Consider the following 25,543-nt stretch of genomic DNA (forward strand, 5'->3'; position numbering starts at 1 on the left):
CTTGCCATTTAAGGTAAAGTCTCCCTCTACTTTTTTGTTGTTAAAAATCGTAGTATCACAAACAACTATTTTAGTAGGGCATGTCATAATGTTGTATGTCATTCCCCTGTTGACCTTCCTGACAGTAAGACCTGCTCCTCTCCATTACCCAACATACAGCCCACAGTAACTTCAATGCTATTTATATTTCAATGTTACCTAAACCTTCATAAACACAACCAAATATACAGTATAGAATGTTTAATTACTGTTAGAATGTTGCTTTTAGCTTGAATCGAGGCCCAACACGTCTTGTTAACTGTTTAGTGCTGGTACAGAGATCATATAATCACTTAACCATGACAATCAATTAAATAAAAATATTTTGTATTCAATATTAATAGATATTCTTACTTGAAAACATAACATGTGTTCAGCACTGTTTATGAAGTGTCCCCAGTGTTGCTTGTTTTTGCCTTGGTTGGAGGTGCATTTAATTTTTTTTATAAATCTATAAGATTTAGCAACATTGTCTCTTCCCACCAAAAAGCGAGAAAGTGTTGGTTACTTTTTGCATTTCCATCTCTTGACCTAGTCAGCCATTATAATTATGCTTTAAACGTTAGTGGTATTAGCAGAGACATAACCAATATCCAGATCTGTATGGAGTCTTAGTTATCCAAAACTAATATAGTGTTTTTGATATTGGAAAAAAAACGTACTCGTTTTTCAGCAGCCAATAGGCTATTAAAATGAGGTGAAATCCATATGTTATGGTCACTTTTTTGTGGTTACAGATTGCCTATTTGGGATTGAAAGGTGGCTGTGATGTGAAAGAGTGTGTGGAGGATCATGGCACACATTACCTTTCAAAGACCATGAACTGGAGGGGAATCAATGGAAAGGTGCCCTTCTGCCAACTGCAGCTCAAAGGGATAGTTAATTGTAAGTTAATGTTCTACTGTTGCCAAAGTCCTTCATGAATATTAGAAAGCATAGAAAGAAACTTCTAAATAAACCAAATAAGCCCCAATTTTCATCTAAAGCTGCGGTGTGGCGAAACCGGCTCACGTCCAGTGCAACTCACAAAGAAGTGTGTGGAAAAGCTGTGTTTTTTTGGTGTTTTTTTCCCCCCTTGGTGCGTGTGACCAACTTGCACCAAATTTCCTGAAGATGTTCATTTTTTAGATTCCGTCTCCAAGTCACAGAAATACACAGCCATTTTTCCAGCCAAAGAGAGGAGTAACAAAAAGCAGAAATAGAGATAAAATTATTCACTAACCTTTGATGATCTTCATCAGATGACACTCATAGAACTTCATGTTACACAATACATGTATGTTTTGTTCGGTAAAGTTCATATTTAGGTAGGTGACGAAGCGTCGTTACCCATCGCTCCACAAAAGCCGCGGCCCTTGCAGAGCAAGGGGAAACCCTACTTCAGGTCTCAGAGCAAGTGACGTAACCGATTGAAATGCTATTAGCGCGTACCCGCTAGCCATTTCACATCCATTACACTCACCCCCCTTTCAACCTCCTCCTTTTCCGCAGCAACCAGTGATCCGGGTCAACAGCATCAATGTAACAGTTTAACTTTAGACCGTCCCCTCGCCCCGACACGGGCGCGAACCAGGGACCCTCTGCACATATCAACAACGGTCGCCCACGAAGCATCGTTACCCATCGCTCCACAAAGGCCACGGCCCTTGCAGAGCAAGGGGAAACCCTACTTCAGGTCTCAGAGCAAGTGACGTAACCGATTGAAATGCTATTAGCGCGTACCCGCTAACTAGCTAGCCATTTCACATCCGTTACACTCACCCCCCTTTCAACCTCCTCCTTTTCCGCAGCAACCAGTGATCCGGGTCAACAGCATCAATGTAACAGTTTAACTTTAGACCATCCCCTCGCCCCGACACGGGCGCGAACCAGGGACCCTCTGCACACATCATTAACGGTCGCCCACGTAGCATCGTTACCCATCGCTCCACAAAGGCCACGGCCCTTGCAGAGCAAGGGGAAACCCTACTTCAGGTCTCAGAGCAAGTGACGTAACCGATTGAAATGCTATTAGCGCGTACCCGCTAACTAGCTAGCCATTTCACATCCGTTACATATATATATATTTTTTTTTTTGCCCATCCAAGAAGGCTCAAGGTCATTGGCCACAGGTAAAATGACGTCAAATCATGTTATGTCTACCGTAGCTTTGATTGGACTGATGAATGCACTAACTGTAAGTCGCTCTGGATAAGAGCATCTGCTAAATGACTCAAATGAAAATGTAAATATAGGACAGAGTTCCTGCCTTGTGGTCCAGATACACCCCTATTCTGGAGGACTAATGGCCTGACACTACAGTCTTTATATTGCTGTGTCTGAACCAGTAACTCTGCTTATTGCACTCTAAACTCGAGGACTTGTCATTGTTTCCCAATCCAGAGTCTATACTTGACCTGCTGATGTCTTGAGACTGATGGAAGAACACCTTTACCACTCCACTCAACCTCCCAGTAATGTCCAGACAGAGTCTCTCACACACCACCTGCCGGGCTAAAACAAATCTCTCTGGTTGATCTTGCTGTTCAGCAGTCACTTTGTTCAGCCCTCACTGAGAGGTTTTTTGCATGCTGTGTTTGAGTCCAAAGTGAGCTGACAGAAATCAGGAAGAAGAGAAGGTCAAAGTTCTAAAGTTGTAAAGGGCAAAGTTGCAGATGCCCTGTCTTTGAATCAGTGAAGAGAAATTGCAGTTAGCTGGAGACTCTTTCCAAATAAAACCAAATGTGCAACCAAAAAGGTTTTTATATGACCTGAAAGGGTTCTGGAACATTTCAGTGGGCCTTCTAGATGATTCCAAAGAAACACATTCCAGCCCTCTTTCATTAACCAAAAGCATTTCCAGTTTAATAATAGGGTAGTATGTCACCGTGAGATAATATTCAGACAACAATGAAAAAATATGACGTATTTCTTCTTAATCCCGCGGTGAAGCACTGGGGTTTCGTTTCGTTTTACGCTACTCCCACTCATCACCGTGTCGAAAGTCAGCAGGCTACACAGTATTTCATAATCGGGGCTATCTCTTATCATGTTATTACAACGTCAGCAAACATATTTTCGATGCAAAGTCCACGTGTAGCCTACAGTAAGACTACGAAAACATTTCATCATCAGTGATGTTGTCATGCATTTTCGATCTGCTTCAGATGATATTCATGATGTCACACAGCCTGAGGCTCAAATCAAAGTGTATTTGTCATGTGCGCCGAATTCAACAGGTAAAAAAGGTATTAGGTGAACAAAAGGTAAGTAATGAAATAAAACAACAGTAAAAAGACAGTGAAAAATAAACACACAATGCAAATAGTCCGGGTAGCCATTTGATTACCTGTTTGATTACCTGTTCAGGAGTCTTATGGTTTGGTGGTAAAAACTATTGAGAAGCCTTTTTGTCCTAGACCTGGCACTCCGGTACCGCTTGCCATGAGGTAGTAGAGAGAACACTCTATGACGGGTGGCTGGATGTATTACGTTTTTTTTTATTTTTAAATAGGCCTACGTTTTTTTTAATTAATAACGTTATGGGCTTAATATAAATATATTTTTGTTCAATGGCAAACATTAAAGTAGCCCAATTTCGATGGCTACTAAATGAAATAAAACAAATAGGCTAGTTAAAATCATATTGAATAGCCTACATTAATATTTACAGAAAATGACAATTGCAATTTATAGCCTCAGCTCAAGACATGCAAATCGGAAAAAGTGTCTCAAACATGTTTAGATGCGTCCTAGCGTCCTATTCAACGCTGGCTTGGTATGACATTTACAGTAGCCTATTCGATGTGTGTGAATATTGCTAAAAATAATACATTGACTTTCCAAACACTGTAAAACATAAACGAATATAAATGTCGTGGTAAATATATGCTCTTAATTGTTTTCCAACCGTCGCAGGTACGGAAAGTGAAACAGGTATTGGCTTCACCCTATTCGTTTTGAGAAACTATAAAGGTCGCATTCCTACAGGTAATATGGTATACCTAAACATTAGTAACAAGACAGTTACATTTCACATAGATAAGCCTATTTTGTATTTCAAATATATACTTTTTTTGCTCCACGTCTCGTTTCCATTACCAACATGCATAGGCCTACGACGTCTTTGCTTATTTGTTTGTTTCTAACCCTGTGCAATGGTTTGTCGATGGGCTGTAGATGGATGGATGATCACAAATTCATACAACACAGTGAGACCTTATTGAAATTACTCAATATTATGGTGAGTAGATTCTTATATTTTTGTTATTCTAAACCATTGCTGTAATTGTATAGTGCCAACAGAAATTGAAGTTAAATTCTATGATTTTGAATATTGTACATTAATGTAAACATTGAATTTGTATTTATCATGTTTTTTTTTTACTCTCTTAAACATAGGGTGGGGAGTTTACTACAGACAGTGTGGACGTACCTTTCCCAGAGGACCTGTACACACAAGCTCAAGATTTACCAGTAAGTTAGGCAGTCTTGTGAGATAGTCAACTTTTAGCATAGGATGTACTGGTGCACAGAGGATGTATGCATTAGCATACATACTGACATTCCAAGAAAATGAACACCCCAACATTATTGTATGTCCATAATTAACTATTTTGATTGGCAAATATGAATAAATTTAGTACGGATCAGGTTAAAGTATTTTCCTCATGTCTTTCATTTTACAGACTAATGATACAATTTGGTTCATCCTCCAAACCCTTGAGAAGATCGATGAGCTGTTTGATGGGGAACTAGACTCCGTCTGGGATGAGAAGAAAGTGGAGAACTTCCTCAATGTTCTCACCAGTCAGTCTGATGGCCTTCAGTCATGTGTAAGTATAACATCTTCCTATTCTACAGCTGGAATAGACATTCTCTAGCCTGGTCCAAGATATGTTTGTGCTGTCTTGCCAACTCAGTTTGACATTGACAACGATCAAGTTGTCAAAACAGATCTAGGACCATGCATGTTAGACATTTTAATATGAGCACATGTTAATTTGAATGAATGGACTGTGTCTCTCAGAGAGTTGGTGGAATGCAATATCTAGCTTGAGAACGTTACTTTTATTCCACAAACAGACTGTAACTACAGTGCAATTTATTCTCTTCAAATGATTTAAACTACTCACACTTGTGTTATACTTTAATCGGCCTTTTATTTAAATTGGTAATGTATTTGTAGGGAAACACAACACATTGAAAATAACTTATAGGAGATACAAACATTGAGTCATGCTTTTATCATCAATCCAGGTTACGGCCCAGAAAAAAAATAGCAAGAATCTGCAAATGTACTTCAAGAGGCTGAACAACCATGTCCTTAAAAGAATGGTGAGTTTTTATTGAAATAATATTTCATATGTGGCCATAATGAGATGAATCATCATGGTCACAGTGAGCCGTTGGATCCCGTTTTAACAATAATCTTCTACATACAGTACCAGTAAAAAGTTTGGACACACCTACTCATTCAAGGGTTTTATTTTATTTTTACTATTTTCTACATTGTAGAATAATAGTGAAGACATCAACACTTTTAAATAACACATATGGAATCATGTAGTAACCAAAAAAGTGTTAAACAAATCTGAATATGTTTTATATTTGAGATTCTTCAAAGTAGCCACCCTTTGCCTTGACAGCTTTGCATATTCTTGGCATTCTCTCAACCAGCTTCATGAGGTAGTCACCTGGAATGCATTTCAATTAACAAGTGTATCTTGTTAATTTGTGGAATTTCTTTCCTTCTTAATGTGTTTGAACCAATCAGTTGTGGTGTGACAAGATAGGGTTGGTATACAGATGATATCCCTTTTTGGTAAAAGACCAAGTCCACATTACGTCAAGAACAGCTCAAATAAGCAATGAGAAATGACAGTCCATCATTACTTTAAGACATGAAGGTCAGTCAATCCGGAAAATTTCAAGAACTTTGAAAGTTTCTTCCAGTGCAGTCGCAAAAACCATCATGCATGCATCATGCATCATGCATGAAACTCGCTCTCATGAGGACGAAGACCCAGAGTCACCTCTGCTGCAGAGGAAAAGTTCATTAGAGTTACCAGCTTCAGAAATCTGCAATTAACTGTACATCAGATTGCAGCCCAAATAAATTCTTCACAGAGTTCAAGTAACTGACTCATCTCAACATCAACTGTTCAGAATACACTGCGTGAATCAGGCCTTCATGGTTGAATTGCTGCAAAGAAACCACTACTAAAGGACACCAATAATAAGAAGAGACTTGCTTGGACAAAAAAATATGAGCAATGGACATTAGACCCATGTAAATCTGTCTTTTGGTCTGATGAGTCCGAATTTTAGATTTTTGGTTCCACAGCATTCTGTGGATATATACGCCATCCCATCTGGTTTGTGCTTAGTGGCACTATCATTTGTTTTTTTAACTGGACAATGACCCAAAACACACCTCCAGGCTGGGTAAGGGCTATTTTACCAAGAAGGAGAGTAATGGAGTGCTGCATCAGATGACCTGGCCTCCACAATCACCTGACCTCAACCCAATTGAGATGGTTTGGGATGAGCTGGACCGCAGAATGAGGGAAAAGCAGCCACACATGCTCATCATATGTGGGAACTCCTTAAAGACTGTTGGAAAAGCATTCCAGGTGACTTCTTCATGAAGCTGGTTGAGAGAATGCCAAGAGTGTGCAAAGCTGTCATCAAGGCAAAGGGTGGCTACTTTGAAGAATCTCAAATATAAAATATATTTTGATATGTTTAACACTTTTTTGGTTACTACATGATTCTATATGTGTTATTTCATGGTTTTAATGTCTTCACTATTATTCTACAATGTAGAAAATAGTACAAATAAAGAAAAACCCTTGAATGAGTAGGGGTGTCTAAACTTTTGACTGGTACTCTGTGTCCATAACAATATACTGTACATGCATTAAAAATGGTAGTTACACTGGCAAGTACAGTGTAAGTACATTATATTTGTAAATACAAAAACATATACATGATTCATTTTGGCTAACCTCCGCTCATCCAATAATTGTTGTTTATTTCGCAAATACTTGAAACTGTTCATGGTGCAATCAGATTTAACAATGTGTACCTATCTACACTGCAGTAATGTGTACTTGTCTAATTTAGGGCTCAATGTAATCCTTAATGATAAAGAGCTGCGCTACAGTGCGATAGAAATTTAAAGGCAATGTTCCCTTCTGTATGATGAGGGTGTTCTGATTTTCAACTGCTAATATGTTTGTGGCTTTGTCATCAATCTGCAGGCATACAGTGCTCATGCATGGGAGCTGGTCAGGAAAGAGGTTAGGACACATCTGAGGAGGCTGGTTCTTCTGGGTTCAGCTACAGAAAACAGCATCTAAACTCAGAGCAACGCAATAATTATGTTCACAATTTATCGTCACGTATGAGTGACATGTATTTCGCTTGTTTTTTTATTTATATTTATTGATTCCACATAAATGTGTTTTTTTAAATCTGGTTTTAAATCTATTTATTTGTGGGGGTATTTATTAACTTTTATTTATTCTGTTGGGATGATTGCTGGATACATTTTTATACACAGAATTACTGTAGATGTATGCTTTTACGTGCTACTTCATTAAATGCATTTTTGACTACATATGGATTTGTCAATCACTGTTTAATAGTTATGGTATAGTAATAGTTTTAATAAAAACAGGCATTGTGACACTTTGGCAAAAATGACAGCTCAACTTTCTCGAGACAAATGTCAAAAGACAAGAAAAAAAATGAAAGGCAAAGTCCACTTTACAATGCTGCCATATCATAGAACAGGCAAAAGTATAACATTATTAGCAATCAGCAATGGATGGCCTACATATTTATCCAGGCCACATGTCCACTTAACAAAACACCCACATTGATACAATTTGAAGGGGTGTGATCAGGTTGAGTATTTACAACTGAAACAGGAGAAGCTGAAAAGAGAAAGCCTTTCTATGGACAAGCCTCGTCAGACAAGCATTACAATTACTAACTTTGTCGCATTCACCCTATTATATAACAATCAAAATAGTAGCACCAACTCAAAACTCCTTTTATAAAAACACCAAACACAACTGAAAAGAAAACACGAACACATTTGAGGAGAGAAAAATATGCTGTTAGAAACATGAATCATCAATCTGTTCCTCTACGTGCATCTTATATAGGAGGTATCGAAAAGAACATGCGGACATGTATTCTAAAATGACATTCTCCATATGGATGGATCTATAACATAAAGAAATAGTGGTCATCTGAACAAATCACTAAACATAAGATACGTCCTGAAACACCATGGATGAGACATTGGCCTTTTGAGTCCAGGGCCGTATTCATATTGCATCAGAGTAGGGGTGCAGATCTTTGATCAGGTCCCCCTTGTCTATTCATTTTCATCTATGAGGCAAAACTGATCATAGATCAGCAATCCTACTCTGAACGCTTAACGAATACGGGGCAGCTGGGCATTGAGGTGCAGTGGATGACAGGAGAGCTCAGTCCCCATCTCAGCGCCGATGCGGCTCACTCCTGCTTCCAAGCTGCAGCAGCCTCTGCTGGCCCAGGCTGAGCATACGCTGAGATGTCCTCATACAGACCACCACAATGCTCGATCTCCAAGCCCTGCATGCGTCAAATAAAGAAAAATGGCGCGGGGATGGAAAAAAAAGGTGGGAAAATTCCCTATTTACTACATTACAACTAAATGTAATTTTGTGCACATGCAATGAATACACTCATATAAATACATACAAAAGTAGACTACAGTTTATGTACAATGTGCTGCTTTTACATGACTTCCATTTGTTAATGACAATTTGATTGTTATGCTATTGGTATGTCTTTATGGTATATCAACAAGTTGATTGTGTATAGCGAGAGAGCAATAGTAGTACCTAAATATTTCCCTACTATTTTAATTAGAAGCAGTGCTTAAGGAAGATGATGCCCCACCATTTATAGAAAAAAAAATTGGGGGCCAGATGAATGCAGAAAATAAGAAGTGTAAGCTGGAATGACGACACACAACATTTTCAACATGCACAAACACAAAAAAGGAAACGCCAACTTAGACAAATGCTAAAATGAAAACATTTTGTTATCCACATTATGACAATGATAACAAACAAGCTGTGGTTAAAGAGTCACTGAAGGAGAGAGAGAGAGAGAGAGAGAAACATGCAGCTGTGAGGAAACGCACAATTTCCTGTTTGTCACTGACAGCCGATCACGCCTAAAGTTAGGCTCAGATGTATTTCTCCAGGTCCAGGTCATTTGGAACATGAATTGACATTTGAATTCATCAATTCAATTAATGAAACCTTGGATATCATTTAACTTCAGTGATGATTCTTGGTAGCGCTATTTTACGGTGTTTTCTCTGGTATTCAACTAGTATTTAATAAGATGGCAGATGAATTGACCTGTGTGTCCCATTGACTAAAATGATTCCAAATAATTTTCATCCAATCATTCCTAACATTTTACGTCACCAGCCGAGACTGCATTGGGCTATACTGTAGCATACTTACTGAGCACTTGTAGCTCTGTCCCTGGCTCTTAATGTGGGACTTTGATTGTGGAAAATCACCTCCTCCACTTAGTCTATTGCGCATATTGAACATTCATGATGCGCTGTACAGCCTAACCTATGGATTGTGCACCCATGAAATGGCGTATCAACCTACTCAGTGACACCCACAGAAGACAACTTTGTCGAGTTTACACAAATATTAGCATCATAGCTCTTATAACAGGACTTTGACTGGGGGAAATCACCTCTCCATGAATATTCAACACACATAATAGACTAAGTGGGGAGGGGACTTGCCACAGTCAAAGTCCCGCAATAAGAGCTACAGTATGACGCTAATATTTGCAAAAACTCTACAGAGTTGTGATTTTTGGGTGTTACTGAGTCAGCTGATATCCCATTTCATGGGTGCATAATCCATAGATAAGGCTGTGTACACGTATACCCACAATGCAATTCTGAAGTTTAACACATTTAGAGTGCGATTTCAACTGGTTTAATTTTATTTAGAACTAACAGGGCTGGAATTAATCTACCGGTAGCTTATGTGCCATGTATCTTATGTATCCTATGTTGAATCGATTTTAAGACATAACTTGAGGAAATCTTTGTTGGTTACATGCTGACTGTAATTACCTACCAATTGATGTAACCTACAGGTGTAGGATCTTAATTTGATCACCCTGTTGATGTAAGAAACTTGTAGTGTATTGGCTTCTAAAGGTTTTTTTAAATGTCAAACTTGATTTTCCCTAACAGAAAATGTATCAACCCCTACAAAAATGTACATTAATTACAATCCACACAGGAACTAACTCGAGATATCAGTTATTTTGCATGGGCTGCATTTCAATCCCAATTTTTTTTTCGTAAAGTAACATGCGCAGAATGTAAGGTTGTTGGGTCACACGAATACGTGTCCTGAACACAGGTTGCACAGCCACTCCATAATGAGAAATTGTGTGGTAACAATGGATACTTTCTGGTACTCTACGGTAGTTAATAATGGTAATGATACCAAATGGCTCTGAGTGGTATAAGTTTTAATGGATCCCAAAGAAACTCATAGTATTTACAGTGTTACCTTCGCATCGTAAAATAGGTGCAACCTGATTTTCAATAGGCCTACATTCCCTAAACAGACATGAATTAAAACGGAATTGACCCAAACCCTGAAGTCTTGTCCTTCTAATATGAACCAAATTGTTACACTGCATTACAGCATACAAGATAGTATGGAGAACATAGAGAATTGAGGTGGTTTTAGCTCCATTTTCATCAAAAACCACAGAAGACCCTGTTATCATCATTAACATACTGTACCTCATAGATGTGATCATGTTCAGGTTCCTCATAAATTGCATCTTCCTTCTTCAACTGAAAGAAAATTAGAGACAACTGAAAACAATTCTGCATAATAAAAACCAAGTATCAAATTGTACATATTGCCCCATATATTTTACACATACTGTATCACACACTGTACCCTCTCACCTTTGTGTCAAAATAATGAAACTTTTGAAAAGATCGAAGTTCAGAAGGTAAGTATTCCATGTGAATAACTTTATTTCATTTGTTTTGTTGTGTCAGGTACATTCAAACATATTGAAATCACACCAGATAATGCATTAAAATACATAATTTTGTTTTTGCTGGGGTTTTCAGTTATGTATATTTATTGTGTCATGCGACTCACCAGGGATTGGTGGCGTAGCAGTGGGACAAGAGCAAACAGCGTTAAGAGTAACGCCTGGAGAAATATCAAAGCATCCTTCAGCTTGCTCCTCCTTTCTGCATTTTCAGCGTTAGAGGGTCCTTTATACATACACACACAGAGAAAGAGAGATATAATTACGAGTTTGTAAATTTGCAAATTACGAGTTTTGACAATCTATGACCATCTTCAAATCCGAGGATGACAATGATGCGGATTATATATACATTTTTTAAATCATACTAGTTGATAAAGCAATACATATCCTTAAACAGATGCCATCCCATTGACAAAAACGATTCCAAATCATTTTCATCCAATCATTCTTAACATTTTATGTCACCATCCGAGATTGCATTGGGCTATACTGTAGTCTACTTACTGAACACTTGTAGCTCTGTCCCTGGCCCCCAGGTGATGTTGTTAATCAGACAAAAGTACAATCCAGTGTCCTCCGTCTCTACACGGCTGAGTTCGATCAAGGCGTTTCGTAACATGCTCTTCTGCCTCACAGTGACACGGTCCCCCTCTATCTTCTTCCTCGTGGTGTTGTATTCTGAGGCCTTGTACCATTCCACCGTGGCAGACTGGTTTCGGTCCGATACCATACAGAATATGGTCACATTGCGATTGGTCTTCACCCCATAGAAACGAGGCTTCTGGGTGACGTGTAGGGTGCTGTTTAAAGCCACTGGAGAGACGTGTGGGATGAGAGACACAAGGTTTGGTCAGTGAGACAGGTGATGGAAGCGTTGAACTATTTTATAAAACCTACTACTGTTAAATTAACATGATTAATTAGCAAATGTTGTCAGATATTTGTTATGATGAAATGGCAAATGTCACCTAGATAATCAAACACTAATCTTTCGTATCGGATTAATTATATCATATATAAATGTGTAAGCGTGTTAGACATCAGTATATGAAATAATGTATAAGCCTACCCAAGCTATTTCAAATGACCGTAGGCCTGTTTTACAGTAACAGCCTAATAAATATTCTGCTTATTTTACCATGACACAAAACGATGAAGTAAATGTAAAAAACAAAACATAAATGAATGGCTAATACCAATAATACAATGGATTAAACAATCTTGGATATAACAAATTGTACATGGATCATAACTAAATGTTTATTACAGATATATTGTGAGGTTAGTTTGACTTCCTCTTTTACACAGATGGGCAGGAAACAATGCTCGAGACATGGTCCAATGCATCAACAACAAAAAAATACTTGCAAAAAAACGGTTATAAATATCCAATGTATAAAACATTTGTAAACATCGATACAAAGATAACTTCAAGAGCAGTTTAAATGTAATGCTTGATGTAATGTGATGACTCTAGTATTGTATGTCTCATTTGTCAGCACACATGCTAGGAATCACTCTTAAAATAAGTCAGTGTACTAATCTCTTACCTGAGAGGTTCACAAAGGCGAGCCCACAACATCCAACCAGTAGCCAGCACATGGTGGTCAACATTACTACTGTAGATTGTAAAAGCACAAGTTGTACTAGCCCAAAATAATCTATGCAGAAAAATAGCACCTTGACTGTAGCGTGGAGAGAGACACCAGCATCAGTGGGTGTGCCCACTGTTTGGTTGCGCATGCCTTATTCAAGATAATCAAACAAATAAGAGACAGGATATAATTAAAGGGATAGTTCACCCACATTTCAAAATTGCAATCTTGTTTGACTTACATGTTAGTTTTGAAATGCCAACGTTAGCGGATGGTAGCAGTGGCTACATAAACGACCCCAAAGAGTGAATTGTACTCGTGAAATGAATTGCACTGAATTGTCCTTGTTTATAGGCTGCTTACATGCGCTCAACCATGCTTATCAGAGCCCCTATTTTAAAATGGATACCCCTCCCTTCCATACCTCATGTAACATCACCTTATGATAAAGCAATGTGGTGCTGTGTGTTTAGCATTATCTGCTGCAACATGTTGGGCCGGTAACATGTAGGCCAGTGGTTCTCAAACTGGGGGTCCCGACCCCCTGAGCCAGTGGTCACAAGAAGGTTTTGGGGGATCGAGAGTGTGAAACATCTGCCTTTGATTCCAAAGGGCCAAAGGTAGCAAGTTTGAATCCAGCAAAAGAAAGTTGTTTTTTAGATTTTTGTTTTAAGCCTATCCCAAACCTTAACCCTTACCTTAACCCAGGTAACGACCCCATTTTGATATCTGAAATTCTTGCGACCCCCAACTGTGAGTATGTCATTATAAGCCAATGTTTAAAAAAAATATTTGGGGCAATAGCAGTCAATTGCAAAACATTCTGCCAGTATTTCTGATTGTCTTCTCAACTTACGATGACATACAGTACTTTTAATGTGGGGCTATGACAGTCAACTGCAAATTAGTCTGACATAATGTCTCTAATGCGTGTAGAAAACAATTGGGAACTCGGAAATCTCCGACTTCCGACTTCAGTGGTTCAAGACAACTGGAAACTCCGGGGAAAAAACGTGTACCGACTGGGAAAAATAGTTTTGAACGGTCATCCAACTCGGAATTCCAAGTCGGCAACTCGGGCCTCTTTCTAAAGATCCGCCATTCCGACCTGAAGATCACTGAAGACATGATTTGACCTAGTTTTTTTCAGAGTTCCCAGTTGTCTTGAAAGCACCATTGTCTCAACATCACAAATTAGATGGGAGTGCTTGATGTATGTCGTGTAGGGACATTTTCTTGAATCATTCCGATTCAAGCGCCACGATCTAAGGGCACTCTCTGGTTTAATTTTATCTTTTAGATTTCAATAATTTTCATTTAGATTTTTAAGGTTAACCACATTACAATGATTTTGAGATAGAAAGACAATATATTTATTTTAAGTATGTTTTAATTTTGCAGTGGGAATTGTGGAAATTCTCCAGCAACCATAATTGCCTATCAGGCGAGCCCTAGTTTGGAAACCACTGCCGTAACCATTCAGAGTTAATTCCTAGCCTTAAGATTTAGAAGTTAATGCCTCTGATTCCAAAGGTTGCAAGTTTGAATCAAGTATTGCTGGATTCGAACTTGCAACCTGGCAGGGGTGGTTATGGTGGTTAAGGTAAGGGTTAACGTTTGGGATAGGTTTAAAAGAATAATGTCAAAAACCTATTTCTAATGCTGGATTCAAACTTTTGATTCTTATTTATTATTTGATTCTTCCAGGCAACTTCGAAATTTGATGTTTGAGAAACATGGATGGATGTCTAATACATTTTCTCCGGTTTTGCCTGGAAAAAGCAGAGTACATTTATATTATCCACATAAAATACAGTTTAGCAATCTGTTACGGCGCACCTTTGCCAGAACAACCTGGCGATTTCATCAATAATTTTCATATTTCATATTTTCAGGCTTAGTTTGGGTGGCTACTGGCTAGGCGGGTTGGGCTGGTTTTAACCTGGTCTCAGAGCATTTTGTATTATTCTGTAGGTAAACGTGAGATATTGTGCATTGACATGATTGGTTGACGGTAGGTGGGGGCGGAAGGTCCTGTATAAACACAAACGTACTTCCTTGACAACTTCCTTCGCAACAGCTCTGCGCTGTTGAGGCTATCACCGTAAATGCTGCACAGCCAATGCAGACGTCGGATTGACCATGCAGGCCTTTAAAGATAGCCTTAAGTTTGGGATAGGGGGCAGCATTTTCACATTCGGATGAAAAGCATGCCCAGAGTAAACTTCCTGCTACTCAGGCCCAGAAGCTAATATATGCATATTATTAGTAATACTGGATAGAAAACACTCTGAAGTTTCTAAAACTGTTTGAATGATGTCTGTGAGTTTAACAGAACTCATATGGCAGGCGAAAACTGGAGAAAAATCCAACCAGGAAGTGTGAAATCTGAGGTTTGTAGTTTTTCAACTCATTGCCTATCGAATATACAGTGTCTATGGGGTCATATTGCACTTCCTAAGGCTTCCACTAGATGTCAACAGTCTTTAGAACCTTGTTTGAGGCTTCTACTGTGAAGTGGGGGCGAATGAGAGCTGAATCAACCAGAGGCCTGCCAGAGTGCCATGAGCTGATCACCCGCGCACACGTGAGAGCGACCTGCGTTCCATTGCATTTCTAAAGTCAAAGGAATTCTCCGGTTGGAACATTTTTGAAGATTTATGTTAAAAACATCCTAAAGATTGATTCTATACATCGTTTGACATGTTTCTACAAACTGTAATATGACTTTTTGAACTTTCACCTGGAATTGCCCGCGCCTCCTGAGTTTGGATTTGTGTACTAAACGCGCTAACAAAAGGAGGTATTTGGACATAAATTATGGACTTTATCGAACAAAACAAACATTTATTGTGGAACTGAGATTCCTGGGAGTGCATTGTGATGAAGATCATCAAAGGTAAGTGAATATTTATAACACTATTTCTGACTTTTACTGACTCCACAACATGGCGGGTATCTGCATGGCTTGTTTTTGTACTCAGATTATTGTATGGTTTGCTTTTTACGTAAAGCTTTTTTGAAATCAAACACAGTGGATGTATTAAGAGGAAGTATATCTATAATTGTATCTTTTATCAAAATTTATTATGAGTATTTCTGTAAATTGATGTGGCTCTCTGAAAATTCGCCGGATGTTTCGAGGCACAACATTACTGACCATAAAGCGCCAATGTAAACTGAGATTTTTGGGATATAAATATGAACTTTATCGAACAAAACATACATGTATTGTGTAACATGAAGTCCTATGAGTGTCATCTGATGAAGATCATCAAAGGTTAGTGATTAGTTTGATCTCTATTTCTGCTTTTTGTGACTCCTCTCTTTGGCTGGAAAATGTCTGTGTGTTTTTGTGACTAGGATCTGACCTAACATAATCATATGGTGTGCATTCGCTGTAAAGTATTTTTGAAATCAGACACGATATGTAGATGAACAAGAAGTTAAGCTTTAGTTTGGTGTATTGCACTTGTGAATGTATGAAAGTTACATATTTCAAAAAAATATTTTTGAATATCGCGCTCTGCCTTTCAGCGGAATGTTGCCGAGGGGTTCCGCCTAGCCATAAGAAGTTTTGCACTGTCTTCAATACTTATGGGATGAAGATGCAACATATTCTTGCAATTTATTACTATATTTGTGAGAAAGAAAAATACTAGACAGCCCACAGGAGAACGGGCTCGTGGTAATGGAATAGGTGGAGTGGAATGAGTGGAACGTATCAAATAATTATCAAATAATAATGTGTTTGATGCCATTCCATTTACGCCGTTCCAGACATTATTATCAGCCGTCCTCCCCTCAGCAGCCTCCACTGAGCCAGACCATGCTTTCCATCCGACCCTGCAACCTCTGCTGCATAGCCTAAAAGCCAATTTATGCTTGATCCAAAAATGTGGTCGGAGGCTTCCTATGGAGAGTGTGACGCAATTGCGGAGCCTCCAGAGGGATTCAGAGGCCATATCAAGCTCCGTACCGCATTGCTGTGCGCTTCTCAAATTTTGTAACAATACGGAGGGTTTGGTATAGCTCCGCACTGACATGATTGGTTGACTGTAGGTGGGGGCGGTACGTCCTGTATAAACACAAACTCACTTCCTTGACAACTTCCTTCACAATAGCTTCACTCTGCTACGCTAAGCGCAAGAAGTATGAAAGCCCTGATGTCTGCAGAGTCTGCATCTCAGTAAATGCTGTATGGCCACTTCAGATGTTGGATTGACCATGCAGAGCCTTTAAGGCTGAGCCTACAGGTAGGCAGTATGATCCTGCTGGCTCTGGTCTCCAGAGAAGTGACATGATATCCCTAGTTGATATTGGCTGCTAATATGAATGACTTCCAGCCCAAAATGCAGGTGTACGACGCAGTTTATTTCTGTATCTTTCGTTTTGAAAATACGTCGCTATAAATGACAGGATACATTTGTGCAGCGATTGTGCGCGCATGCATGAACCACTGATGTAGACCAAGCTGAGTGATGCTGGAGATAGATTGCTGTAAAAAGTGTTGTAAATGACTGAGTAATTATCCAGACCGTGATTTATATTTGAAAGTTTGAGTTTGAGTTTATTTTTACAGGGACAGTGCACATTAATCAACGTTTCAGTAAAAGTGCCGGTTTTAGCCAGCCGGCTAATTTTCAACCACAGTCCCTGGGCAGGTTATTAAAAACAATTACAATATAGACAATAGCAACATAGAACAAGACATAGCATACAGACATAGCAACATAGGACAAGCAAGACGTAGCATACAGACAGAGCAACATAGAACAAAAAGCAGCAAGACAAAATTCATAAAAGCAACAAAGTGTTTCCACACCTCACAAGTTACAGACAACAGACATGGAAAGCGGCAACACACAGCTAGGGACCATGTTCACAAATCTGATTGACCTTTAGCCATGTCTTCAAGCATTTTGTGAAAGTGTGATATGTGGTGCAGTTATGTGTGTCTGATGGCAGTGTATTCCAGACATGGGAAGCTCTCACAGAAAAAGCGGATTTACTAAAGGTGCTTTTCCTTAGGGGAACTACACAGTCACCTCTCATGGCAGACCTTGTGGATCTGCTGCCATATGTTTGGGTTTTCTGTTTAACAAAAATACTGAGTGGAGGGGAGCCAAGCCATTTAGGATCTTGAATACAAGACATGCATCGGTGTATTGCACAAGATTTTCCCAACTCAGGAGCTCATGCTTTCTGAGGATGTGACAGTGATGATGGCTATTGGGCTTCCTATCAAGCACTTTGAGAGCCTGTTTGTAGACAGACTGAATAGGTCTTACTGTTGTACAGCAAGCTTGGGCCCAACTAGTCAAGCAGTATGTTAAGTGGGGGAGTATCATAGATTTGAAGTACAGTTTTGCTACCTCTGTAGTCAAACAATTTCGTATAAATCGGAAATTAGCTAGGTTGAATTTGGTTATTTGAATTACCTTTTTCACATGCTTTTTAAAAGAGAGGTTGGAATCAAGTATGATGCCAAGGTACTTAAAATCAGATACCACCTGGAGCTTCTCCCCTGACACATAGACATCTGGCTCAGTAGCATCTGTTGCCCTCTTTGTGAAGAACATGCAAACAGTTTTTTTCACATTGAGATGCAAACACGAGTCACTGAGCCACTTTGTAACCTGGACCATTACAGTAGTGAGTTCTTGTGCAGCTTGTTGTTTGCTCTTTGCATGCACATATATCACTGTATCATCTGCATACATTTGAACTTCAGACCCAGTACAGACAGAAGGCAGATCATTAATGTACAGGCTGAACAGGAGGGGCCCCAGTATTGACCCTTGGGGCACGCCCACATCATAGCTAAGAGTGGGCGACAGCTCATTGCTCACTCTGACACACTGAGTTCTGCCTTCAAGGTATGATTTCATCCATCTCAAGGCATCGGGGGAAAAGTTGAACTTGGACAATTTTGTGATGAGAATCTCATGGTTAACAGTATCAAAAGCCTTCCTTAGGTCCAGAAACACAGCCCCAACAACGCCCCCTTTGTCCATCTTGGACTTCACATTTTCCAGAAGAAAGCAGTTGGCCGTTTCTGTGGAGTGTTTCGCTCTGAAGCCAAACTGCATGGAATGTAATGTGAAGGGACTGTTGTTGAGGTGGGCAGTTGTTCTGCTACACACTTTTCAACAACCTTTGACACCACAGGTAGTATACTAATGGGCCTGTAGTTACTCACGTCAGCAGGGTCGCCTGATTTAAAGATGGCCGTTATTATGGCCGACTTCCATACCCTTGGAAACACCCCGAGACCAATAGATGTGTTGGTGACCTTAGTAATGGGGCCAATGAGTGACTCTTTGTAGTTTTTAAGAAAGGTAGAGTCCATCCCAAACACATCTTTGGCTTTAGAGTTCTTTAGTGAGCTAATCACCTTGTCCACCTTTGACTCAGAAACCTCCCTTATGATGAAGACAGGTTGAGCATCATTTACTAGCACTGAGCCCAAGAAACCAGTGGAGGGGTTCTGTGTCAGTACCCTGACAGAGTCAATAAAGTAGGAATTGAAGGCTATTGCTATTTCGACTGCATCCTGTGTTAGATTGTTATTCACCATGATTTCTAGTCTTTTTGCAGTGTTACTATGGTCTTTCCCTGTTAACTTTTTTAGGTTCTCCCAGATCAGTTTAGAATTTCCCTTTGCTTCACCAATTATGTTAATAAAAAAGTTTGCCTTGGCCTGTCTGATTTCTTTCATCACCTTATTTCTCAACATGGTAAACCTACGTCTGTCATGCTCTAATTTGGATTTTAGGGCTATTTTTAGATAATAATCTCGTTCTTTCATCAATTTCCAGATTTCTCCATTTAGCCAAGGAAGAGTGCTCTTTTGGCCAGGTTTGGATTTGATTTTCTTTAGGAAACCATTTAATGTAGTCTGGATTGTGGATAGAAAAACTTGACTATCAGCTTCCACGTCTGCATAGGACAAGAGATCATTCCAGTTAATTCCCTTAATTGCGTTTTCAAAATAGCTTAATTCACTCTTAGGTATTCTTAGTTGATCAGGCTTTCTAACAGTAGAGAGGTTATTAAACCTGCTCTTAGACAGCTTTCTGGCTATAAGTGTCAGATTATGATCAGATAGCCCAGTAACCATATTGAATGATTTAGTCACTCTCTCTGGTTTATTACTGAACACCAAATCAATCTGTGTTTTAGAGAAACAAGTCACCCTGGTTGGCCCTTTAACTAGCTGTGTAAGGTCAAAGGTATTAGTGATCCGTTTGAGGGTTTTCCTACAACACTTGTCTTCATAATTAATGTTAAAATCTCCCATTAAGATGACCTCTTTCCCAAAATCACATTCCCTAAGCATGTTATTAAACTGATCAAAAACACACTTTTGGTGGAAGGTGGCCTATACATTCCAATGAGGGTAAAAGACATTCAGGCCAATACATTCTAGTTCATTATCACATGACCACTCAATTTGTTTACATCGGATATGTTCTTTAATGTAAATCATCACACCCCCTCTTCCTTCAGTCCTGTCTCTCCTGAAAACATTGTAGCCAGGCACAATCAAAGCAGCAGATGGAGAGTTTTTATGGAGCCATGTCTCTGAGAGGCAGAGAAAGTCAAGGTTGGAGTCTGTGAGTAGATGTTGAATTTGATCACTTTTTGGAATGACACTACGAATGTTCAAGTGCCCCCCTAGTAGTCCCTTGGGCTTAGCTCGTGGGTCCCAGATGACTCGAGAGTGATTGACACATTGAAAAAAGTTAAATTTTCTGTGTTTTCTGACGGCTGGGTTTAGGCCGTTTTGTTTCGTTTTGATTAGGGGCAGTTCGGTAGCGCAATTAACAATCCCTCCCGCCTGCACTGGATGCGGGGAACTAATTAAAACAGCTTGCGTACCAGAAGCAGAGTCAGGGATCGCATATAGCGACTTTGGTATGTTTGAGAGTCAAAATCTATCCTGGAGCCGGGTGAGTCGAGAGAAACCATAGGACCATAGCACTCACCCACTTCCACAGCGGCGACGATCAGTGGACGAGGCCATCCACCGCTTTCCACTCCGGTGCGTATCGCTGGCTCGGTGATGTTGGGCCCAGGATTGAGTTGCACATCCCCGGAGAGCAGGAGGGTAGTGAACAGGTAGTTTAACAGTTTCCGATAAATGTTGGACTTTTGTTTGTTACGCCTAAGCGGTTCGGTAGAATAAGGAGCGAGGTAGACTTGGCCATTATTCAGAACATTATGGTATGCTGTGTACTGTCCGCTCCCGTGGAACGGTGAACCAATGTGTTTGGTGTTAATATTCTCCGGTAGTAGACTGATTGTGTCATCCCAGCAAGGACGCACTGAGATTATCAGTAGAGCAGCTACATAACTGACAATCATGGCAAAGTACTGGAGATAAAACACATAATTGCGCTTTAACTCTTTGCATGAGTTACTTAGCTGGGGTCGGCGTACACCTGATGGTTTAGATAAAATTACAGCATTCGAATGAGAAGCGGCACCTGCCGCACCACCCTGTCTTCCGTCCGCCATTTTGCCGGTTGTCACTGTGGCTCCTTAATTTCCTTCATTAAATGTTTTCACATCACATCATTTGTTTGTGAATCATTACTCATTTATCTACAATACAATATCTCCATAATGAATCCTTTACTCGTGTTAGTCACTAGCACAATTCTCAGGGGAAATACAGGATCATTTTTGCTTTATGGGGAAAGTGTATTGAGGCTTTTATGCACCAATAGTCATGTGGGGCGGGGTGATGCAGTCACTGAAGTGTCTTACATTTTTTAAAGTAAAAAACAGGGAACGTGTATGTCAGTGCTCAGATAAGAACCAGGCTGATGCCTGCAAAATGCTACGTCAATGAATCATGCTCCATGTATGTACCAGATTTATGCACAGTAAGAATGCACAAAGCACCAGAAATATAGTGACGAAACATAACCATGTGTCTCAGACACAGATTTTTTTTTAAAGTACGTAAATGTGTCGTGGCCTAGGTCTATGCCTCTGAAACACAAATACTGCTGCATCATGGGTATGAATACGGCCCACTTCTATTTCAGCACACTTTTTCTATCTACAAAAGTATGTGGATTGGCTATTTCAGCCACACCCGTTGCTAACAGGTGTATAAAATTGAGCACACAGCCATGAAATCTCCATAGACACACATTGCCAGAAGAATGGCCTTATTGAAGAGATCAGTGACTTTCAACGTGGCACGGTCATAGGATGCCACCTTTCAAACAAGTCACTTTGTAAAATGTCTGCCCTGCTAGAGCTTTCCCGGTTAACTGTAAGTGCTGTTATTGTGAAGTGGAAACTTTTAGGAGCAACAACGGCTCAGCTGGGAAGTGGTATGTCACACAAGCTTACAGAACGGGACCGCCGAGGGCTGAATCGAGTAGTGAGTAAAAATCGTCTGTCCTCGGTTGCAACACTCACTACCTAGTTCCAAACAGCCTCTGGAAGCAACATCAACACAAAAACTGTTCGTCGGGAGCTTCATGAATCCGAGCAGCCACATACAAGCTTAAGATCACCATGTGCAATGCCAAGCATCGGCTGGAGCGGTGTAAAACTCGCTGCAATTGGCCTCGGGAGCAGTGGAAATCCGTTCTCTGGAGTGATGAATCACGCTTCACCATCTGGCAGTCTGACGGACAAATCTGGGTTTGGCGGATGCCAGTAGAATGCTACCTGCCCGAACGCATAGTGCCACCAACTGTAAAGTTTGGTGGAGGAGGAATAATTGTCTGGGGATGTTTTTCATGGTTCGGGCTATGCCCCTTAGTTCCAGTGAAGGGAAATCTTATTGCTACATTCTAGATGATTCTGTGCTTCCAACTTTGTGGCAACAGTTTGGGGAAGGCACTTTCCTGTTTCAGCATGACAATGCCCCCATGCACAAAGCAAAGTCCATACAGAAATGGTTTGTCGAGATCGGTGTGGAAGAACTTGACTGGCCTGCAAAGAGCCCTAACCTCAACCCCATCGAACACCTTTAGTATAAATTTGAACGCAGACTGCGAGCCAGGCCTAATCACCCAACATCAGTGCCCGACCTCACTAATACTCTTTTGGCTGAATGGAAGCAAGTCCCCGCAGGAATGTTCCAGCATCTAGTCGAACGCCTTCCAAGGAGAGTGGAGGCTGTTATAGCAGCAAAGGGGGGACCAACTCCATATTAATGCCCATGATTTTCACATGAAATGTTCGATGAGCAGGTGTCCACACACTTTGGTCATGTAGTGTGTATATCGTGCATTTAGAAAGTATTCAGACCTTCACTTTTTCCAAAATGTTTACATTACAGGGGGAAAAAACAATTTGATCAATTCTAGGATAAGGCTGTAACGTAACAAAATGTGGAAAAAGTCAAGGGGTCTGAATACTTTACAAATGCACCGTGTATATATTCAGTACCAGTGAAAGTTTGGACACACCTACTCATTCAAGGGTTTTTCTATATTTTTACTATTTTCTACATTGTAGAATAACTATGAAATAACACACATGGAATCATGTAGTAACCAAAAAAGTGTTAAACAAATCAAAATATATTTGAGATTTGAGATTCTTCCAAGTAGCCACCCTTTGCCTTGATGACAGCATTGCACACTCTTGGCATTCTCTCAGCCAGCTTCATGAGGTATTCCTCTGGAATGCATTTCAATTAACAGGTGTGCCTTGTTAAAGGTTTATTTGTGGAATTCCCGCAAAACACCAGTCTCAATGTCAACAGTGAAGAGGCAACTCTGGGATGCTGGCCTTCTAGGCAGAGTTGAAAAGAAAAAGCCATATCTCAGACTGCCCAATAAAAAGAAAAGATTAAGATGGGCAAAAGAACAAAGACACTGGACAGAGGAACTCTGCCTGGAAGGCCAGGATCCCTGAGTCGTCTCTTCACTGCTGACGTTGAGACTGGTGTTTTGCGGGTACTATTTAAGGAAGCTGCCATTTGAGGACTTGTGAGGCGTCTGTTTCTCAAACTAGACACTCTAATGTACTTGTCCTCTTGCTCAGTTGTGCACCAGGAACTCCCACTCCTCTTTCAATTCTGGTTAGGGCCAGTTTGCACTGTTCTGTGAAGGGAGTAGTACACAGCGTTGTACGAGATCTTCAGTTTCTTGGCAATCACAAAACCCTTGAATAAGTAGTTGTGTCCAAACTTTTGACTGGTACTATATATACACACAGTGCATTCGGAAAGTATTCAGACCCCTTGGCTTTTCCACATTTTGTTACATTACAGCCTTATTCTAAAATGTATTAAATAAAACAATTTCCTAAGCAATCTACACACAATACCCCATAATAACAAAGTGAAAACAGGTTTTTAGAAATGTTTGCAAATTTAAAAAATAAAAAACAGAAATACCTTACATAAATATTCAGACCCTTTGCTATGAGAATAGACATTGAGCTCAGGTGCATCCTGTTTCCATTGATCATCCTTGAGATGTTTCTACATCTTGATTGGAGTCCACCTGTGGTAAATTCAATTGATTGGACATGATTTGAAAAGGCGCACATCTGTCTATATAAGGTCCCACAGTAGACAGTGCAAGTCAGAGCAAAAACATAGCCATGAGGTCAGAGTCCCTCTGTGGAGATGGGAGAACCTTCCAGAAGGACAACCATCTCTGCAGCACTCCACCAATTAGGCCTTTGTTGTAGAGTGGCCAGACGGAAGCCACTTCTCAGTAAAAGGCACAGGACAGCCCACTTGGATTTTGCCAAAAGGCACCTAAAGACTCTCAGATGCTGAGAAACAAGATTCTCTGGTCTGATGAAACCTAGATTGAACTCTTTGGCCTGAATACCAAGCGTCACGTCTGGAGGAAACCTGGTGAAGCATGGTGGTGGCAGCAACATGCTGTGGGGATGTTTTTCAGTGGCAGGGACTGAGACTAGTCAGGATCGAGGCAAATATGAACGGAGCAAAGTGCAGAGATCCTTGATGAAAACCTGCTCCAGACCTCAGACTAGGGCGAATGTTCATCTTCCAACAGGACAACGACCCTAAGCACACAGCCATGGCAACGCAGGAGTCTCTAAATGTTCTTGAGTGGCCCATCTAGAGCCCGGACTTGAACCCGATCAAGAGAGACCTGAAAATAGCTGTACAGCAACACTCCCCATCCAACCTGACAGAGCTTGAGAGGATCTGCAGAGAAGAATGGGAGAAACTCCCCAAATACAGGTGTGCCAAGCTTGTAGCATCATACCCAAGAACACTTGAGGCTGTAATCGCGGTCAAAGATGATTCAACAAAGTACAGAGTAAAGCGTCTGAATACTTATGTAAATGTGATTTTTTTTTTTTTAATAAACTAGCAAACTTTTTTTTTTTAAACAGTTTTGCTTTGTCATTATGGGATATTGTGTGTAGATTGATTATATATATTTTTTAAATACATTTTAGAACAAGGCTGTAACCTAGCAAAAAGGCTAGGGGTCTGAATACTTTCCCAAGGCACTGTGTATTTATGTATGTATGTATGTATGTGTATATACAGTATATATATATATATATATATATATATATCCACTATAGGCACATAGTAAAACAACAACCTACTACATCTAATGATAGGTCAGTAACTGACTGTCTTCCACCCCCTTACTAAGCCATCTTCCTCTCCAGAAAGAAGACAAAACGAGAGAACAACATACGGTCAGTTTTCCAGACACAGATTAAGCCTAGTTCTGTACTAAAAAGCACATATCCTTCTTTGGAATAGATTTTTTTTTAGCCCATCACTAGGCTCAATCTGACTCCAGGAAACCAGCTTCAAC

General features: G+C 40.0%; 2 protein-coding genes across 5 annotated transcripts; one reads left to right on the forward strand and one right to left on the reverse strand.

Moving 5' to 3' along the window:
* The first annotated feature begins 794 nt into the window (after positions 1 to 794).
* Positions 795 to 7,644, forward strand: LOC120046360 (interferon a3-like). 4 transcript variants are annotated; one of them, XM_038991535.1, is made up of 7 exons: positions 795 to 924; positions 2,422 to 3,284; positions 3,937 to 4,261; positions 4,420 to 4,494; positions 4,707 to 4,853; positions 5,278 to 5,355; positions 7,284 to 7,644. In XM_038991535.1, exons 3-7 carry the CDS (start codon positions 4,124 to 4,126, stop codon positions 7,380 to 7,382), a joined length of 537 nt encoding a protein of 178 aa, XP_038847463.1. In that variant the 5' UTR covers positions 795 to 924; positions 2,422 to 3,284; positions 3,937 to 4,123; the 3' UTR covers positions 7,383 to 7,644. The 4 variants fall into 4 exon arrangements, with proteins under 4 accessions (XP_038847463.1, XP_038847461.1, XP_038847465.1 ...); XM_038991537.1 differs by lacking the exon at positions 795 to 924 and having other exon boundaries at positions 2,222 to 3,284; positions 3,937 to 4,008; positions 4,198 to 4,261; XM_038991533.1 differs by lacking the exon at positions 795 to 924 and having other exon boundaries at positions 2,218 to 3,284.
* Positions 7,645 to 13,753, reverse strand: cd79b (CD79b molecule, immunoglobulin-associated beta). Its single transcript, XM_038991532.1, has 5 exons — positions 12,702 to 13,753; positions 11,656 to 11,964; positions 11,256 to 11,374; positions 10,883 to 10,936; positions 7,645 to 8,649 (listed from the first exon to the last, which is right to left on the reverse strand). The coding sequence occupies exons 1-5, from the start codon at positions 12,892 to 12,894 to the stop codon at positions 8,551 to 8,553; spliced, it is 774 nt and encodes a 257-aa protein (XP_038847460.1). The 5' UTR covers positions 12,895 to 13,753; the 3' UTR covers positions 7,645 to 8,550.
* Between the last annotated feature and the right edge of the window lie 11,790 nt (positions 13,754 to 25,543).

This window comes from Salvelinus namaycush, chromosome 4 (assembly GCF_016432855.1).
Source record: "Salvelinus namaycush isolate Seneca chromosome 4, SaNama_1.0, whole genome shotgun sequence".
Lineage (NCBI taxonomy): Eukaryota > Metazoa > Chordata > Actinopteri > Salmoniformes > Salmonidae > Salvelinus > Salvelinus namaycush.

What these genes read in the sequence shown, in the direction of transcription:
- LOC120046360 (XM_038991535.1), top strand. Translation starts at nt 4,124, where the DNA reads ATGCATAGGCCTACGACGTCTTTGCTTATTTGTTTGTTTCTAACCCTG. An exon ending in TGAAATTACTCAATATTATG is followed by an intron (nt 4,262 to 4,419) that starts GTGAGTAGATTC and finishes TCTTAAACATAG; the next exon opens with GGTGGGGAGTTTACTACAGA. An exon ending in ACCATGTCCTTAAAAGAATG is followed by an intron (nt 5,356 to 7,283) that starts GTGAGTTTTTAT and finishes ATCAATCTGCAG; the next exon opens with GCATACAGTGCTCATGCATG.
- cd79b (XM_038991532.1), bottom strand. Translation starts at nt 12,894, where the DNA reads ATGCGCAACCAAACAGTGGGCACACCCACTGATGCTGGTGTCTCTCTC. An exon ending in GACAGAGCTACAAGTGTTCA is followed by an intron (nt 11,375 to 11,655) that starts GTAAGTAGACTA and finishes GTATGTATAAAG; the next exon opens with GACCCTCTAACGCTGAAAAT. An exon ending in TGCTACGCCACCAATCCCTG is followed by an intron (nt 10,937 to 11,255) that starts GTGAGTCGCATG and finishes ATTTTCTTTCAG; the next exon opens with TTGAAGAAGGAAGATGCAAT.